General features: G+C 32.2%; 1 protein-coding gene across 1 annotated transcript in view; it reads left to right on the top strand.

Moving 5' to 3' along the window:
• The window catches only part of LOC108906602 (myrosinase 1), a 32,835-nt gene extending 14,960 nt beyond the window's left edge, over positions 1–17,875 (top strand). The window contains exons 4-8 of the mRNA XM_018709906.1: positions 586–680; positions 5,114–5,407; positions 10,538–10,675; positions 10,830–10,936; positions 17,675–17,875. Coding sequence (XP_018565422.1) covers positions 586–680; positions 5,114–5,407; positions 10,538–10,675; positions 10,830–10,936; positions 17,675–17,798 — 758 coding nt within the window. The 3' untranslated portion in view covers positions 17,799–17,875. The remainder of the gene's footprint in view (positions 1–585; positions 681–5,113; positions 5,408–10,537; positions 10,676–10,829; positions 10,937–17,674) is intronic.
• Positions 17,876–21,449: the final 3,574 nt, after the last annotated feature.

A 21,449-nucleotide genomic window follows, 5' to 3' on the forward strand; every position in this document is an offset into this window, starting at 1 on the left:
ATGATGTTTTGTCTGAAAACATCTGAAAACAAATTTTGGTGGCTTGGTCAAAGCATACTTCATAATGTTTTTATTTTCATTTTCCTATGTTAGCAGTGGGAAAAAATAGTATTTACAAAACGTTTATTTACGGAAAAGTGACAAGAGCTAGGAATAAAACGCAAGAGGGTAATTTTGTTTAAAATAAAAAGTGGATCATAAAAAAATATCAAAAAAATGTTTTCACCAGTGGCTTACCACAATTTTCTTCGAAAAACCTTACGGTATAATCCGTACGCACGCCACTGAGTAACTTACAAAGCCAATCTTTTTCCTGTTACTCGGGGATTATCAAATTAAGCTATGGATAAAATTTCATTCCATTACCTTCTAATGTTCGAAAGTTATTGGAGAAAAACTAATTTTTTTTTATATTTTTTAACGCCCTGTAGCTTGGAAAAGAAAACCCGTAGAGCATAACTTCATATGACAAAAATTTATTTTTTAAACTAAAGAATCCACTGATTAATTTATTCCCAACCTTTACGTTACACCCTGTATACAAATAACTACTGTACCTACTTAATAATAAAAACTTTCTTGTAGGTAGAATTTCTTTAGCACTAAACGCAGAATATGGCATACCAGAAACTGATTCCGAAGAAGATATCGCAGCAGCTAAAAGAAAAATGGATTTTGAGGTGAGTATTTTACTTGTCCTTGTCATGAGAGGATTAGTTACTGTCCCATCATTATTTAATAAGGATTTTTCAATATTCTTATCTACAAATCGGCATTCTTTACCTTTCGTACGTTTTCACACTTTTATCACTTAATAAAAACATCGCAAACATAATTATTTTATGTATATGTGGTGTATTATTTATCTACGACTGACTTTACAATTATCTTTATTTAGGTATCTATTGCTAGTTGCGCACACAATTTATGTCTGTCCAAATTTTTGGTAAAAATTGTGTGAATTTTCAATGTTTTTTTTTCCATGCATAATAAGTAAATAGACATAAATAAGTTTATATTTTTATGTGTTAATAGGTAGGTAACAAATTAAATACTTTCATGCACAAGACAAGATCAAACCCCTTCATTCATTAACCAAAAATTCATATTAATCTCGGGGTTAATAACTTCATGTAATCGTTGTTTTTTCTGTTTATATTTTTCTTAATTTTCTTTTAAATATACAATTTAGGCAATTTTGATTGGCGGCTTGCACATCTTAGTGAAATAAACAAATGTCTTCATCTCGGTTTTTTGATACCTTTTAGGAATAGTTACAATTTCCTCAATAATGATAAATAATGTTTTTATGAGTGAAAATTTTTAATTTTTATCGTTTTTTCACTTTTGTACAAAATTCAGAAGCGATTTTCTATAACCAATTTTTTCCGTTACGTATCTCCCAAAAGTTTGGTATAAAATTCTTAAAACTTTTATTATGTATTTGTTTGTAAAATACTGGAAGAGGTTAATTTTGCTCTTTGTCCCGCTTGTTTTGATGGTCGCTAATCGCTGTGCGGATATAATGTAACGCATTTTTTTAAATAGCAAGGTATATAGGTACCTTGGTATGGAGTAACATTTCGTTAGATATCCATTTTAAACACGAGTTCTCTGATGTTTGATATTTCTTGATATCTCAAATAGTTTCTGAGAAATTATACTTCAAAGCATTCTGATGTTTGAATTTTGTGTTTTATTGTCAAACGTAAACGACTGATGATTACTTTTACTTCTTTCCAGATTTTTCGCACTAATAGGGCAACTATGATTATAACCTGTTAAAGTTAATCTAATCTATAAAATCGAACATCCACAATAAAGATTTTTCGGTGAAACGATTATAACTATTTAAATACATTTCTGATGAAAAATAAAACTCCGAACTTTGAATCAATTAATCCCTATTGTTGTCGGTTTCACTGTTACTTAAGACGTTAGGTATTTATTCGATTGATCTTAAATCTTTATGAAATATAAATGCATAATCCGGTCTTATCTGCATTTAGGATCAATTTAATTACGAATACGTTAATCTCAAGAGATTATTTTGCTTTTTATAGGTTTGTTTTGTATTCTCAGTGCAATATATAGTAAGCTGATTAAACGTTTTAATAGATGCTTGTAATATTTATTAACAACTCTATTAAGGCAGATCCTTAGTATAATGTACCCCGACATTAAATTAACTATTTTTGTTTTGCCCCAAATTTCAAATTGCCTGACTTAATCAAAGAGTACATTACCTAATTAAAATTATTAATTTATATCGAATCAGAAACAAATCCATACATTTCTCAATGAACTGGCACTTCACATAAAACCTATCATAAAGAAACCACGGAAACATGGTTTGGACAAGTGTAGGATGGTATTACTTTAGTAGTCACTACAAGCAATATTACCAGCAGAAGTGTACCTTAGTTCCGAAAACTTCAATGAAACTAAAAAAGAGGGCGGGATGAATATAAGCGTCGTTTGTCTAGTACAATAAAACTTTAAGGAAATCTGAAAGAAATTCTTAAAGAAGGCACTGTGATGACATTAAAGGAACTCCGGAATTTGTCGGAAACAAAATTATCTCTAAGGGACTACAAGCTCGATATACACCATAAACAAAAGAGGGAAATGGGCATACAGAAGGGGAAGAGGACACAATAAGAAAATTGTTTGAGATCCACTTTCTCGAATTTCCTATAACCAATCTGTAACTCTAGGTCATAAAGCCTAGGAATACCAAAACATAGAACTGGACTCTCAGAAATTGTAGATTGCAAAGCGAGTAATAAGTTTAGACAAAATAAATTTATTCGATTCATATAAGTCGTTAGGACCAGATGGCATTTTTTAGTAATAGGCTTTCTACGATTCTTAGGAGAAGTTTGGCACTGAGATATCTACCCGAGACCTAGAGATTAATCGAAATCTGTTTCATTCCCAAACATAGCAAATTCGGGTAGGAGGCAGTAAAGACTTTGAGATCAATAAATTATGTCTGTCATATTTAACACTTTAGAAAAACTGTTAGATGGGCATATCAAGGGTATGTATAAACCAATCTCTATATCAAGAACAGTTTGTCCATGTGGTAGGAGTGTAGACAAAAAAAAATAGTACTTCCCGAAGGTCAGCATGAAATTGGAGTAGGTGAGACTTGCTGCATTGGAAGAGAAGTACTGTCTCGTCTACTGTAGAACATGATCCACGGGGATATACATGTCTGGGATATATAAATAATTTGGTCGTTCTTTCTCAGAGTAAATTGAACAATGCAACAATGACACAAATGCAGGAGGCGATGAATATTGTCAAAATAAGGAGTAACGTTTGCTAGAAGAATAACCACTAGAACTTGGAAGCAACCAACTACAACACAAAAATATCTCTGTCAATTTAGTCGCAAGATTTAATCGGAACCAGCAATTTAATAAAACTAAAAAGACGTCAGAGTTTTTCCTCATGTTAGCCAAACAAGCTCAAAGCAGGCTATGAAAACTAAACCAAAAATAATGTACTGTACATAAATCATGATTGTTAGACCCATGATGACATATGCACCCTTGAATAGTGGATTAAGATACAGCAGCGGACCTCTACTACTGTTTTAAGCAGTATATTAATTTCAAAGCAGTAATGAGAGCAATGAAAACTACACTTAACACCGGTTATGAAGACTCTATTGGACTTGCCTCTCACCAGCCAAACTGCCACATACACCAAGAGGCATTCGTGTAGATCTAGAACATTTGTAAGAATTAAAAATCTTAAGGAATAATATATTACAAATATGGTTAGATAATATTCCATATTTCAAAATTTAATTTTAAGAAAAACTTTGGGATGATAATTAAGAAAAATAGTCAGTAACTATTATCTGGTGTACTTCCTTCTTCCAAGCGAAAATGTAGGGAACATGGGCCCAAAGGAATAAGCATTTTACAGACTGTCAGGCTTCCCAAACGGCACTAACAAATACCAAACTGTTATGGGAATGCTTGCGAGAACTTAATGCTATGGCACACCATAATAAATTCACCTAACTTCGCTAACTCCTTACATTCGGAACCTGCCCTGGGCTGGTGTTAAAAACCACAGTACACACATTACACACAGATCAGCAATCTGCAGAAGAGATACTGGAACAACTTATTCAGGTTTGAACATAGTAAGATCTTCACAAAAAATCATCAGTGAAGAATACTGAAGAACTATCATTAGACAGGAATCAGTTACATATAATGGTAGGTTTCCTAATAGAACACTGTTTTATATGTGGGCCAGTAATCAGAATTTGGTTGCATGAAGGAAACCTGGAATGCATACTTTGCAATAGAGCGACAGAAACAGGCTTCCTGTCATGTGCGACTGAAAGCATTAGACTGCAGAAGACAGTTTTTTTATGGACAACCAAAAATTGGTTTGACTACACAATCACATAAATTAGTGCAAGGCACCATGGCACTTGAATGGGTGCTGAATTAAAATGAGAAGTTCAGTACAATAAACCTATACTACGGTAGTTCTGTACATTGCCAAATGATTGTTACAAAAAAATCTCCATTACAATTTTACTAACATGAAATACTACATACTAAATACTATATACAAAAAAATATTTCAATTTTAGATAATTCCTACTTCTTTTAAATAAATAAATCTCGTATAGAGGCATTTTTATAACAAACGAAGACGAGCAAATGCTGGTTTTTTACCTTGTTTCTTACCTTCTTACCTAAGAGAATATGTCAAGACGCAAGTGTTACTTTATGTTACTTTATTCATTGTAAAGAGTAAAAAATATATATTTGTTGTACGTACACTAGGTATTGTCTCAAATCAGATCTCTCTCAGAAATTTGGTCAAACGATGTCCCAAATGTAGAATTTTCAAAACAATATAAAGTTATGTAATGTTCTTATAATACTTCATAACAAATGTAATTTGTGATATTGTTCAAAACAAAATAATGTTTAGAGAATTCGTCAATGGAATAAAAATTCCCTAAAACAGAGTTGTAACTTCCAACCTAAAAAAAGATCATTTAGACCCACAATATATTTCCTTCCAAAAAGAATCTACTTAATGCAATTACATCAAATTAATTATATTTCAGTTAGGATGGTTCCTAAACCCACTGGTCTACGGAGACTACCCTCGTACCATGATAGACTACATTAGAAATTACAGTGCCCTACAGGGATACCCAGTTACACGTTTGCCGATATTCACGCTTACAGAGAGGGTTCAAATAAAAGGCGCATATGATTTTATTGCCATCAACCACTACACTAGTGCTATAATAAGCGACAATAGTTCATTGGTTTTGGATGCTAGCTATGAAAACGACGATGGACTCGATGCAAAAAAGGATCCCTCATGGGAAGGCTCGGCAGCAAGCTGGCTGGCGGTGTGTAGTATTCCAGTATAAAATAATTGGTTATTGGTTTTTTAAACGGACTGAGTCTACTACACAACAACGATTTGCTTGTACGACATAGGTTGCGTAATAAATACTGAATACTGTTATGTGGGCACAGGTGCAGGTAAGTTTGTGCAACTAGTGATGCAATACATTTCCAACCTTTTCTTGGGAAGGTTAAACATTAGTCAAGTGAAGATATTACTATACAGCTTTTCCTCTTCCATTAATAATAAAATAATATGTATACAGGGTGTGGTGTGTATAATCTATAAAAAACTACAGGTTCCTAACGATATTTGTCTTATACGAAAAAGTTCCGTTTTTGCGTTTTTTTTTTCGTAAATTAAGTTCAATTATGGATGAAAATATTTTCTCTGGAACGGTCTTATCCGTGTGCTGTACGATGAGTTACGTGCTGTAGATCAGCCGCATAAACAAATTGTCGTTGAAAGATAGAAAGATATTTCTCAATGTTTGGGAAATTTTTCAATGTAAAAGTACAAACTAAGAAAAATAGATATTTAAAAATTTTTTTTATTATAATGATTAATAGTAATTACTATATTAAATGCATTGTTGTTGCTGCAAGAGTTCGCAAACAAAACCACATCCATAAGCATCTGTAGTTGCCCACTGCGTGCACTAAACAAACTCCATTAAAATATGGAACAAAATGAAATAAAACTTACCATTTCTAGAGAAAATGTTGAAATTGATCCTCATTAGCGGGATACAGGCATGGCACCCAATTTTGGCGAATATTTTCCCAAATTCCAGGTATTCCCCTAATTTTGTCAGCAGCTATACGGTTTCGCAATTCTTCCACTACAATTGGAGTATTGCAAACCAATAACTTCAAGTGATTCCAAAGATAAAAATCCATTGGAGCGTCTAATCCATCGCTGAAGAAACATTTCATTCAAAAGTGTCGTTATTTCTTGAGTATTGTGTGGAGGAGCCCCATTTGAAGGTAAAACATGCGTGACTTAACTTGTAATGCCACATTGTCACAATAATTCAGGCAACCGGTTCTCCAAAAAGTCAGCATATGTTAGTCCATTTAGTCGTCCTTTAAAAGAAATAGGGACCCATAAGTACATCGCCTATTATGCCAGCCCAAACATTTACCGATGTTGAAAATGAGTTTCCCTAATCGCGTGAGGATTTTCATCGGACCATATGTGCATATTTATGGAAATTCACTTCATCACAGGTAAATGTCGCCTCATCTGTTACACAAACATAAGCAGGAAAGTCTTGATTAGCACATTGCCGTAAAAACCATCTGCAAAAACGTATTCGTTGATCACAATCCGGGGGTAAAATCTGTTGAATTGGTTGCAGATGATAGGGGTGCAACAGCTGGCGCCTTACGATGTGATGTACGGTACGAGATGAGGTTCCTACTTGCTGTGCAAGTCGTCGAGTACTAATTGTGGGGTATTCGTCAAGATCTTCCAACACTGCATCTTCAACATTAAGGTTCACTTGCTGACCACGTCCTTCTCCTCGAGGAATAACACTTCATGTATCTCGCAACCGCTGAACGCACTGTAGGATTGTATTTGCACATGGGAGGTGACGTTGTGGCCATCATTTCCGGTACAACCTAGTTGCCACGAGCGCATTTTCTCCGGCTGCACCATACTCTAACACCATATCAACACGTTGGGAAGTAGTAAATGCATTGTTTTCTCGGTGCATTGTAAAACTAGTTTGTGCACAAACAAAAAAATTAAGCAAAGTTATAAGAATCTCGTTTTTAATGTAATAGGCACGCTATTCTTATGTTTTACTTCTTTATAAAAATTACACTGTCACTATCATGGAATTACAAAATAAAAATTTTGTCTGGAATCTGTCACTTTTTAACACTGATAGGTCGATGGACGATACTTAATATTTAATAATTAAGTGAATAATGAATACAAAATCAGTTGACTGCACAAATTTTTTGACAATGTAACCTAACCTTCTTTTAGTATTAGATTATACAGACTTAAATTATAAGGTTGCGTCTCGGGTCGCATAAAAATATTTCCAAAGTTTTTAATAAATAACACAGGGTCGGCCTTCATTTTCGTTGAATAAATGAACTTTAATTTAGAAAAAAAAAAACGTGAAGAAGAACTGTTTCGTATAAGAGTTTTCTATTATAAATATCATCAGGAAGACAGCTTCTTGATGATATTTGTTTAATTTTTATAGGTTATACACGCTACACCCTGTATAGACATCAAATTTTAACCATATAATTAAAAATTATATAAATGTTTGCCATGTCTTTGGACAATAAATGCAAAAAACAGTCAGATGGAAATAAAAAAATCAAAAACTGATAAAGGAATCATAGAAGGTTTAAAATATTGTAAAAATATGTATGTTATTTTCCTTTTTATTCATAAGCGGTAGAAAGATACATGTAGCGACAATAATTAATTCTTCCCTTCACATTGATAGGAGAAGACCTTTACTTAAGATGTTTCGTACATACTGACGGTTGCATTCCAGGTTGCACAGACTTACCTACATCACGTAACTACAACACAGTATTCTGTAATTATTTAGCAAACTATGTATACCGTACATTACATATAAGTGTGATAGGTCCATTACACTGTAAATAAATCCGTTTGAATGAAAGCTAAGTGATTCCATTGAGTGAAAGTATTGAGTACATTTTCAATCAATATTGGACATTTTGATAATTTTAAACATTTTTCATAATATTTGAACTAAAACTAATAGTTTCACTAATAAAATTTTAGTTGTACCTACTCACACTAATAGAGGAAAATTTCACTCAGTCGGGTGGACAGAAATTGACACATTATTGACCGGAATTGAGTGAAAATAAGTGTAATTTTTCTTAAAGTGTAGCATTTTATTTTCAGTGTCACTTTCAGACGTTCCTGGATTAAATTGACTTTAAATATCTCTAAACAAATGCAAACAGTGTTTAGTGCAAAATTTGATAGCTTTATAATATATGAATTATTTTTCATTTATTACAACCACAGAATGTATGCCAAGTTCGAAAGTTCCTTTTAATCCTTCGATGAGAGTTCACCTTCTTGCACTTTGGTCCCTCCAAAAAATAATAAAAACATGCATTTCTATATTCCTCGTTATCGAAATCGGATACTAACGTTTTTATAAGATTTTTTACTATATCAGAAAAATGTCTCATTAATACAACCCATATTTGATTATATAGATACTGTAAAAAACTTTCACTCAAATTAACTCAGTTTTACTCAACAATGTAAATTTTATGAGTGAAACAATTGCAACAGAAGTGAGTGAATTTTCCTCAAATCCGAGTTTCTGCTAACTATTAAGTGAGTGACTTTTGACTCTATTCTGAGTATGTAAAACTAATTAAGAGTTGATTTTTCTCTAATATGATTTAAAATTTAACTATTACTGAGTAATTTTGTACTTAGAAAATTTCAAGCGAAGCGGCACCCTAGAACGGGGGGGGGGGTTGGGCTTGTTGCGGGGGGGCGTGGTTGCTTCCGTTTCATTACTATGTGAAGTAGTTTTGCACCACTTTATATTCTTTTTGAATTTTAATTTAAATATCATTGCGTTAAAGTCATAAACTATTAAGCTGCCACAGTGGTTTCTACACAGGTATGTATTAGAGATAATATTTTAGGTCCCGATTAAAGGAACTGGTTAACTGATCAGACAAATAGCTTGCCATAACCTATATTGTCCGTTGCAGATACGTAAGTATAGGTAACAATTTAACTATCCTTTTAATTAAGCAAATATTAATCGGAATATTACTGTTTTTAATTATTGTAATCCAAACACTGCATTTAAATATAATTTTCACCAGAATAACCGGATTAACCGGACACTTGTCCAGCACTACAAGCCATACACCATGCCGCGAGATGGCCTAATAGGGACGATGCAAATAGACAAAGACAATGCACGACAACCATAAAATGAGGTGGGGTCACTCAATAACGAGGACATTTACTGGGATTTAGCTATAAGTGCACCAAATACGAGTTTATCTGCAGAATTTATTTAACGGGTATATTTGAGCGAAAGTACTCAGTTTTAGTTCATATATTATCACAAATGAGTAAAATTATCAAAATGGTCAATATTGTGTGAAAATGTTTTCAATAATTTCACTCAATGGATTCACTCCGTTGCTTTTATTCACACCGATTTGTTTACAGTGTAGTAGGTAAACATCTTTTAATTCATTTAATTTTTACTTATTTATTTAAAAGAAACATTTTGTTTGATTTAATCAGTTACAAATACCTGTTGTCTCTCGACTGTTTTCGGATTTTATTTATTTAAACAATAAAACTCCATTATCTTCCAAAAATCTCCAATTTACTAAAACTATTCTAATTGTAAAAGTTACAAATAATTTATTCCAACAGCAATTAATTATTGGCGAACAAATATTTTTCTGATGTCCTTGCAGTATTAATGAATATTAAACTTATCATTTAAAAAAAAACATATATTTAAAGGACCTTACTTTTACTCAATAATACTTATGTATGTAATTGTTGTGCGTTTCTTTTTTGAGGGAATACGTTGTGAGAACATTTTGGTTCGCTAAGCATGAAGAAAAAAACAGTTAAATAACAGGCTAGTTAACAAATAGAAATTGTATTTGATATTTAATGGTTTCATCACGCGTACTTAACCTTATAAAACAGTGTCCCTAGCAACGAATGTGTCCCCTTGAAAAAATTTGGCGTTATTTTGTCCTCTTTCCATTGATTTAATTTAAACCTAATTTTCTAAATAAAATACAAAATTTTAATAGATAAAAATAGTTGGAGAACGATAGCTGCATTGATTAATTTAAAACAAAATTGAAACTTGTAAAAGAGGATAGATTTTTATTTTCCGGAAATCACAGCGAAATCATTAAATGATTTGAAAAAATCATTTTGAGAGATTATCTCTAGCGGCTCCTAAACATAAATAAAATCAATGATTGTTCTGTATTTTTGTTGGATCCAGGGAAAGTTACATTTAATGTGGCTAATAATCTGAATTTATAGTCGGATACGGAAGTAAACATATTTACCTATGATTAAATGAATATTTATTTCATTATTCTTCCAGGTTTATCCTGAAGGATTTAGACAGCTTCTTGTATATATAAAAGAAAACTATAACGATCCTGAGATAGCCGTAACCGAACAAGGATACGCAGATGAACCAGATACAATTAATGATACAAGAAGAATTAATTATTACCAGGTAAAACAAATTACACACAAAGTACAAAAATATATATGCGGAACATAGTTTTTAAAGAAATAACAGTGTAGAGGAGAATGTAGTAAATCAAATTCAAATTTATATGTTGTTATTAAAAAAAATGAACACACAGTTTGGAACATTTATTTTGCAGACGTATCTAAGTGAAGCTTTGAAAGCAATACACGAAGATGGAGTGAAGCTGACCGCATATACTGCATGGAGTTTATTAGATAATTTCGAATGGAACAGCGGTTACAGGTTAGTATTAAGTTTTGAATAAATAGCATTATTGGAAAACAACAACAAAGTATTTCCACAGACAATATAGCTTATCGCCACAGACTGCTTCTTAATTGCTAGAAATTGGCAACCCGAAATGGATGCAGGCTTTTGTTAGCCGGCATCCATCAATGAAATTTAGCGTGGTAGCTCTTCTACTTGCTAATAGGCGGCAGTTCCAGCGGTGGCTTTGTTGCCAAATAATAACTGCCAAATAAATTTAATGCTTTCAATTATGTAATTAAAGAGATGTGGACTTATCATTTGTTTGGAAATCACATTTGCCTTAAATTTTACATAAAATAAATCAAGTTAGAATTAAAACTATGAATTTACCTAATAAATTATTTATTTTATATCACCTTGGAATGGGAGAATTCAAAAACTTGAAATTAATGTTTTTATATTTGTGCGTCGACTTCCAATATGGTACCATATTAACACCTATATTTAAAATAATTGCATTATACAGGTTGTGTATCCTTAGATGGGTACTGCGCTCTCTTATTGTTGATTTCTTTAGATAGGTAAAATAATTATTGGCACAAGTGTTGCATATCATGGATGCCATTGGTAGTGCTCATATTTGTGACACAAGGTGTTCAAAAAAATTAACACAATGTAAAATTGCTGGAACCTCAAGGAGTAGTTGAATACGAAATTTATTTAAAAAAAAAACAACAAATCATCAATCAATAAAGAGATAAAATAATGCGTTCGCTACTGCTGTTGCAATTTTTGACTAACCTTTTTGTTTTTCGACATACGGACTTCGGACCTTTTCCATTCAACGCAGAATGGACAATCAGAACCACGAATGTGGGGAGATTTTTTTAATTATTTTTTCGATTCAACGCACCTTTTCCTAGTTATACGGCCTTTTTACTCTGTGACGTCACACACCTCTTGTTTCTAAAATTTATTTTCGACATAAGGGCTTCGGACCTTTTGCATTCAACGCAGAACTGACATACAGAACCAGGGGTGTGGGGAGATTTTTTCGTTTTAACGCACCGTTTCCGAGTTATACGGCCTTTTTACTATATCACGTCACACACCTCTTGTTTCCAAAATTTATTTTCGACATACGGACTTCGGACCTCTTGCATTCAACGCAGAAGGAACATACAGAACCCGGGGGGTGGGGAGATTTTTCTTTTAAAAATACCTATCATAAAATATCTATCATTTTAATTTAAAAAATTAAAAAAAAATTTCAATGGGTTATTCTGATGACGAAAAATAAAACTGTATTATTTAAATAACAGTAATGTGCAAAAGTTCTTCAGGAATATTGGCAAATTTATTTTGGAGGAAGATTTCCGTCAACGAACACTAAAAATATTATTAGAAACCTTAGGTGGCCAGAAAACAGCCCCGATCTCAGTCCTTTATACAATTTTTTTTGTGGGGACACTTTAACACAATATATTATTAGACCTGAAAATTTACAAGTATTGAAAGAAAAATACAGGACGAAATGTTTGATAATTTTGAATTTGTTTTTGAAGCAATTAATAGTAAATTAATACTTATTTTCAACTGTATCATCACAATTATTACTTGCATGTTGATTTGTAGAAATTGTAGGTATTTTAATGTTATTTCGTTTTTAAGTATTCTCCTTATGTTGTTGTAAAGGTTAGTTATAAAAATCGTTGTTTGTTATTTTCATAAGGATGAATTTTAATTGTTTTAATGATTTTTTATTTTAAATATATATATTTTATGCCAGCAATTTTGATGTCAAAAGAAATAAACGAAAAGTCGTACATGTGTTTTAAAGTTTCTTTCTATCTTTAATTTATTAAACCTATAAGTGGTTGTCAAAATACAAAAAAAAAACTGTACCTACATTCCGCGACGTACTAATAACCCACCTTATATATTAAATAAATTTATCGTCATCATCAAATACTAAAAAGTTACATTATAAGCTGTTTAAAATATCATTACGAATTTTGTTTATTTCAAAATATGAAAATAATAGTAGGTAGCTAATTAACGAAATGATGATTAAATAACTTAATTGTAACACCGCTGCAGAATATCATATGAAACTACATACATAGATATTCGTTGATTCTTTAAAAACATTTGTATCAATACCTGCATCATACATTTAAGTAAATACAGTAACGCAAAAAACAGATATTGATAAAAAAGTGTACAAAAGAAATCCGTAAGTAAGTACGTCTGGCAACATTACCAAAGTCTTGTTTATATGTTGTTAGGATACGCGTAGGTATGCGGGCCGCTGCATTTGATTCTTCCTAAAATTCTGCTGGTGGTGTACTCTACCGGCAATTCGGGAATTTAAAACTGCTGGCCTATTCGAGTAGCGGTCTGTGGCGATAGCTATTTTGTCTGTGGTATTTCTATAATACGGCAGATATATTATCACTACCATCAGTAAACTCTTCACTTTTCGATAACCAAAAGATAATTTCATAAAAATAGCTGCTAATAGTTTACACATGATAAAATTGTAACATTTGAATAATTTTTACCAAAGCATATACCTATTATTTTTTAATATTTATGTCTAAAAAACGAAAGGATGAGTTAAGAATGTATAAATAATTTATTGAATGTGTATGCAACCGAAATAATAAAGCCGAAATAATAAAAATGTCCATATTACTTAACGTTGTTTAATAACTATTATTATTGATTATTCTGCATCTGTTATAATAAATGTTTTAAAGCAGAAGTTATCAGATGGCAAATAAAAAAAAATTAACTTAAGCGTCAACCCACACAAGAAGATAGTACACAAATATTTCCTTTTATGCCAACTTACAGGGGTAGGTGGGTAATGGACAATAAATAAAAACAGATTTAAAATATTTTATATTTTCCACTGTCTTGATGGACACAGTTATTAGATTGTAAAGATGCAGGATTATACATACCTAGACATAATATTGAAGTTGCAGGCTGAAATACTAATCTACATAGTACAGTCAGCAATACATCCATAGGCAGAAGGAACTTAACACGTACTTAAATCTTGTGAAGCTATTTAAGGCGATGGATGTTAGAATTTAACAAAAACGTTCCGATATAATATCAACATCAACCTTATTATTCCAGCAATTTATTATATATACTGGGTATTCTGAAAAACACTAGCATAAATTCAGGGTCTGATAGAATTACAAAAAATATTACAATTTGTTCCTATGGGCGTATCTTTTTTCGTTTTCAAGATACAGGGCGTTGAAAATAATTTTTTAGAATCTAGTTTCGGTCCTAAAATTCGACCGAATTAACTCAAATTTTGTTGTTGGGTTTCTGGGGATGCTAAATGCTCTGGAGTTGTCTTTGGCTATATCATACAGGACGTTCAGTGCAGTACTCCGCAAGAACATTTTATGTCCTTTTTGAGGTTAATCTTTTTGCCCTTTTTGACATTTGCTGTTATGGCAAATTTTATTCTAAATAAAAAAGGTACACTTGTAAGAAGTGCTAAAATTTGCCCGTTTTCGAGAAAAACCAGGCATAGTGCGCCAAAGTCAAGCAGCTGATATATCAAATTATTGTTTTTTATTTCAAGTAGGCTTTGGCACCTAGTTATTATTACTACTATTAGTTTCATTAATAAAACTCAAAACCAAAGTTATTCTTTCAATTATAAAAAGTAATAATTAGTTTATTTCTAGAAAAGTTTAAGACATACTGAATACAGTTGAAAAAAAGAAAAACAACAAGAAGGACTAATTATTACTAATAGAAAATTAAGGAAAATTAAATCAGAATAAGTGTTCGAAATGTCCTCCATTTTCATGAACGAACGAATTCATTTTTGTAATGAAAACAATGTATTTTTCATAAAATTTTTGTTTGGCATACCTCCAAACTACACAATCAGGGGGATTTAAGGTCTGAAGACCTTGGAGGCTAGTGAATTGGAGCATCTGCACCTCGACCAATCCATCGCTTAAGAAAATTTTCATGAAGCCATTCTCTGCATACTCGAGTAAGATGTGGTGGAGTGCCATCATGCATGAAATAATACTTATTATTAGCTAATAGTGAAATATCATCAATAATTTCGAACAGACTATTTCTTAAAAAATATAAATACTTGGTGTCATTTAAATAGCATCCAGAATGTGGTATACTATTAACTGATTCCCCATCGTGGCAGCTCAAACATTTACTTTAAATGGCCCTAGGATTTTCTTCAGTCCACAGATGCTCATTATGAGTATTAAACACTCCTCTTCGAGAGAAAGTCGCTTCGTCCGTAAAAAGGATAGATCGTAGAAAATTCGAATTTTCGTTTTATCTTTCTTCCACCAATCGACAAAAATCTGTTCGGCTCGTAATAATTTGGAAATAACTTTTGCACTTTTGTATAATGATATGGGTGTAACTGTTGCTCTTTTAAAATTTCCCCAATACCACACACGGACACATTTGCTCTTTGTTATAATTTTCTGATACTCACTGAGAACTCCTGAAATACCATATCTAATATATTTTCCTCTTTTTCAGCAGTCCTTGTCGTCTCGAATTTACCTCTTTTGACTTAAACGAGCCTGTCTCCCGGCATCTCCTTTCAGCGGCCAAAAATATATTTCTATTTGGTAATCTGCAACCAGAAAATTTTTTCGAATATTGCCTTACAGCAGCAAAACTGTTCCATAAACATTTGCAGCAACATATCGGTATATTCCGAGTTTGAATAATTACACAGCCCCACAAAAAAAAATGGCAGGTCCGAAAGACAAGACTATGGTATCCATATGGTTTTGGGGTCGCTGAATCCGAATCCGGTGTCCGTTTGACACGATTAGCTCTGGTTAAAGGTCAGTTCAAGGTCAAATATAGAAAATCAATTGTCAACAACCTAAACCTATATATTTATTTTTCAACCTATATATCGTTTTTGGGGTCGCCGAATCCGAATCCGGTGTCCGTTTGACGCGATTAGCTCTGGTTTAAGGTCAGTTCAAGGTCAAATGTAGAAAATCAATTGTCAACAAACTAAACCTATGTGTCTATACGTTTTTGGGGTCGTCGAATCCGAATCCGGTGTCCGTTTGACGCAATTAGCGTTTAAGTTCAGTTCAAGGTCAAATGTAGAGAATCAATTGCCAACAAAGTTAATCTACATATCTATAAGTTCTTGGGGTTGCCGAATCCGAATCTGATGTCCTTTTGACTCAATCAGATCTGGGTTGAGGTCAGTTCAAGGTCAAATGTGGAGAATCAATTGAAAACAAAGTAAACTTAGATATCTATACGTTTTGGGGGCCATTGAATCCGAATCTGATGTCCGTTTGAAGCGATCAGGTCTATTAAATACTTTCTAATAGAAATAGATCAATTAGCATACGAAAGATACTTATATAAATATTTTGGTTTTAAACCTAAGTGAAAAATTTGATTGGGTTTGAGCAGAGAGAAAGGTTTCACCAAGATATTAAAGCAGGGAGAAATTTGGGTGGCAATTAAACTATGAAAAAAAAATTTTGGGTGGCAATGATATTGTTAGTGATGACGAATATATTCTATATCACGTTGTGAAAAAGACAGAAACAATATCACAAAAAAAAAGTAAATGATGTTCGAGATTTGATTCTGGCAGAGAATGGAGCCGAGTTCCTAATATTATGGCTAAAAAAATACTAAGCAAGCCGGAAAAGTGAAAGCTTTTTACTATCAGTACAAAAATAAGGAATATTTTTCTAACGATGAAGAATTTTCCTTAGGTTACTACAATGATATTGTTGGATAAATCACTTCAACGTGGATGTTATAAACCTAGCGCACATTGAAACAAGAGTGCCTTATTTTGAGGAAAGTCTTACAGAGGATCAAATACGAACAACATAACTGGCTTTCCATTTGACTTTGAACTTAACATAAACCAGATCTGATCGAGTCAAACGAACACCGGATTCGGATTCGGCGGCTCTAAAAACGTATAGATACGTAGGTTTAGTTTGTTGACAATTGGTTTTCTACATTTGACCTTGAACTGACCTTAAACAAGAGCTAATCGCGTCAAACCGACCCCGGATTCGGATTCGGCGATCCCAAAAACGTGTAGATACATAGGTTTAGTTTGTTGACAATTGATTTTCTACATTTGACCTTGAACTGACCTTAAACCGGACCTAATCGCGTCAAACGGACACCGGATTCGGATTCAGCGACCCCAAAATCATATGGATACCATGGTCTTGTCTTTCGGACCTGCTACTTTTTTTTTGTGGGGCTGTGTTATTACCTACCGTTATTCATACCGTAGATATTTCTTATTAGGTACACGAATTAAAATAAATACTTGTTCTGATAATGCAGATAAAACGGTAATTTGACACATTTGACACAAGCCTACTTGAAACAAAAAACAACAATTTGGGATGCTGCTTGACTTTGACGCACTATGCCTGTTTTTTCTCGAAAACGGACAAATTTTAGCATTTCATACAAAAGCTCTTTTTTTGTTTAGAATAAAATTTGCCATAACAGCAACAAGAGGGGCAAAAAGATTAACCTCAAAAAAGTTAGGACCGAAAATGTTCCCGCGGAGTACTGCACTGAGCGCCCTGTATGATATAGCCAAAAATTAATAACTCCAAAGCATTTAGCATACCCAGAACCCCCACATAACAAAATTTCATTCAGTTGAATTTTGTGGAAGATAGGACCGAAACTAAATTCACTGTATTACTAATATTCACATGTTATTGCTTACAGTGTTCGATTTGGTCTTTACCATGTGGATTTCGAAGATGATAACAGAACAAGAACTCCTAAGGAGTCAGCAGAGTTTTATAAGAAGGTCATAGCGACTAGGTGCTTGGTCGACAGTTGTGATTAAAGAGTTTTCGTTTGTGATTATGTGAGTTTGTAAAGCTTGTAATATAAATAAAGATGTAAATAAAAAACTGAAAAGTAGTAATATTTTTATATACAATGTTCCACGAAGAAAAACATAAACTTTAAAAGGATATTCCTGAGAGAAAATGGATCCTAATTCTTTTTTTAGTTTTAAATAATTTAATATTTATAACTTCACATAATTTTATAAGTAATACCTATATTGAGTATCTATAAAATTATGCTAGTTTAGTACAGAATGAAAAAGTTGGACCAAAACTGTTTACCCCCAGTCTAAGACTCTTGTAACTAAAACTTATTTTTTATATATTCGAAAGGTAACTGTAATAATCAGTTCCAAATTTCATTGTTAAGGAGCTCACCTCGAACGACTATGCCAGAAAATTAACACAAAGCGCATGCACTCAATCAAGTACATCCTCAGTAAATCTCCAGTAAATTCTCGGTAAATCCCCTATATTCTTTTAAATTTCTGTCCATCTTTGTACATCACAGTATGTATATCCCAGAAATTCACTTACTTGATGTACAAACAAAACAATTCCTAAAATTATTTACCTGCTTTTATCTGATATTGTTCAAGGTCTAAGAAAGTCTTGATTCCAACTGATTTTATAATTGATTAATGTCATCGTTCTTCTAGAGATTAATATCTATAATAAATAAGTAGAACTAAATACGTAAGTATGTATTGGGTATCTACTTTAAAAAGAAACTCGGCATCATTACATTATATCTCAGATTAGATACATTTACATATTTGAAGTGGTTTCCATAAACTTGCGTTGCGGTTTAAAAATTTAATGAAAACTCATTCCAAAAATCTTATAACGTATCATTAGAGAATAATTTTCTCTTAAAGTAGTTAATACAAATCATAATAAAGATAATATTTTTTTGTAGTTTTATTTGTAAGACCTTTATATTAAGCTAAGAAATAAATGTTGTAGGGAAATCAATTTTCATAAATTCCACGCATGTTTTGAAACTAATCCATTAAAGGGTGTCCTAGAATTAAAGTTTACAGTCACAAACTTTGATGTTAACCGTTTCTAAAATGCAGATCGATTTGACTAAAGCTTTAATATGAATTAACTTTGGAACCGCTACAACTAGATAAAATTTTGTAGTACAAAACCATGTTGACTAAATTAAAAGCGTAACATATCATTAAAATATTTTAGGACTAGCCTAAATATTTTTAATGTTTTTGTTGGCGATAATATCACTCTCTATATTACCGTCTAACAAATATTAGTAAACATTAAATAGAATAATTTCTAAATATTTAATGTATACTTCGATAAATTCAAAGTATACTTTGATAAATTCAAAGTATACATTGGACGAAATACTCTTTAGTCTTTATTAGAAATTAAACTGTTGTATACTCTGTATGATTTAAAAACATGAAAAATTTTCCGAAATTTTATTGTAGAACTATAAGTACATGCTGAAATTCTAATGTAAACATATAACGAACAATGAAGTATTAAAAATTATGATAAGTGGCGACCAAAACTGTCCAGCTTATCTTCTTAGTAGCGATGTACCCGCGTCTCCTTGTATTACATTATATGGAAATTTGCACTATAACTCTTCCACCCTAAGAATGAGACATCCCCTAAAAGGTTGAACTTCTTTTCATATAATCTATTTACTCTGGCTGATTGAATTTGTCCGTGCTCTTCATTGTCACCCGTAGCCTTCTATTTCTCCATCTTATGTAAAGCTTAAGGTTTCTAAAAGGGCACACAAGATAAAATTTTTAAAAATTTAGAGAAGATTTCAATATAAAAAAAACAAAATAATTCCAAACCATAAAACAGTTAGATAATTATATACCAAATTTTCTCCTTCACACAACGGGATACGATCTACATGATCGTATCGCGTTGTGCCCACGAAACATGTGTCTATACCGTCATTTCTCATCCATCTAAAAGAAGCGTAACAGTCGATACAAGGCGGATACTTATCCATTATAATCTTTATTTCATAGATTCATTAAGCGCTTTTCAATTAAACTTATTGAATAATGAGTAAGGAGATTTTGAATAAAAATTGCATTTTTGTTATAAAAGATTTAATATACGCTATAAACATTATTCTAGAGAAACAATTTAATAAGCCTATTTCTTTCAGTGTACAATAATGCCACAATACTTTGTTATCAAAAAAATAAACGATAAATAATGAACACACAGGGTAATTTCTAAACTAATTGACCAAGATAGATGCATAGGAGGCACAAAATAAGGCAACGATTTAGATTCATTGGACAATAAAATCCATTCTCTAAGAAATACATTTAGTCTTTGCCGAAATTTAAAGCTCACTACAATTTGTCTCATATTATATCGTATCATATTGTGTTTATTTATAATACCATTCCACAAATCTTCACGGGTTTCGAATGGAGAAGAATAAACAAAACCCCACAAGTTTCTCCGAAGAAAATAGTGGCCGTATGGATTTACTCGGAAACTGGTAATTTGAAGTGTCTAATAGCAACACTAAAATGTAGCGGTGCGTAAACCGTATACGTGTCATAGTTTTAATGGCATATCCTGAATTAAAACAAGAAGAGTACTTTGTAGAAATTTAAAATTACTTCTCATTTAGTTAAATTGGTCAAATAAAATAACACCGAATAATATGAACAGTGAAAGTAAAGCAAACCCTATCATTAAAAAGAATTTTTATCAAAATGAATAACTTGATGAAGAACAAGCTGGTTGACAATGTGTATGCATGCAGTACATTAAGACACTTTGGTTGTTACTAAACTAGACACTTTGGTTTAACTAGTGTTAAAACACATGTAAAATGTGAACCTGACACTCTTAGAATTTATTATCAAAACTGCAGGGGACTTAGAACCAAGACAATTAATTTTTACAGAAATTTAATATCTGAAAATTATGATTTATTACTGTTAACAGAAACCTGGCTTACTAATGATATTCGGGATTCTGAACTATTTGACGAGAGATATGTAGTTTGTAGGAAAGATAGGCGGAGTGAAGAAACAGGTAAGCAACGAGGTGGAGGTGTGTTAATAGCAGTACTTAAAAAATTTTAAAGTTCTTTAATTAAAGTAGAAACTTATTTAGAAACATGTTAATATACATGGTAATTCTTTTATTTTTAACTGTACGTATATGGCACCACAGTCAAATTCTCAATTTTTTTAAGATTTTGTTGATATATACGAAATTATAGATGGGGATTTTAATTTAAATACAAACTTTGGAGATTTTAATTTACCTTATGTATTTGGCACACAGTTTACATTTCATAATGACAGTAAAATCCGTGATTTACGTAGGTGAATTATTAAGTAGGGTAAAATGGTGAAATACGCCCCAGCGGGGAAAATGCCCCACTGCATCAAAGTACAACTTCTGTGACATAGATGGAAGCACTAGCTGTAAATGTGCAAGCAGACAGACATTGCTGACGATGTATAAATGTTGCACGCACATTGAATCTGTTTTCTGTTTTAGAAAATAGTTTTTAAGTGAAAATATAGTTTAGGAAGTCAGCAAACTTTGTGCATGAGTTCCAACATTTATTAATTTCACTTCAGCGTAAATGTTTTTGCAAAACCTGACTGTGTTGTGGGCAA

Source organism: Anoplophora glabripennis, unplaced genomic scaffold, assembly GCF_000390285.2.
Source record: "Anoplophora glabripennis isolate ALB-LARVAE unplaced genomic scaffold, Agla_2.0 scaffold278, whole genome shotgun sequence".
NCBI lineage: Eukaryota > Metazoa > Arthropoda > Insecta > Coleoptera > Cerambycidae > Anoplophora > Anoplophora glabripennis.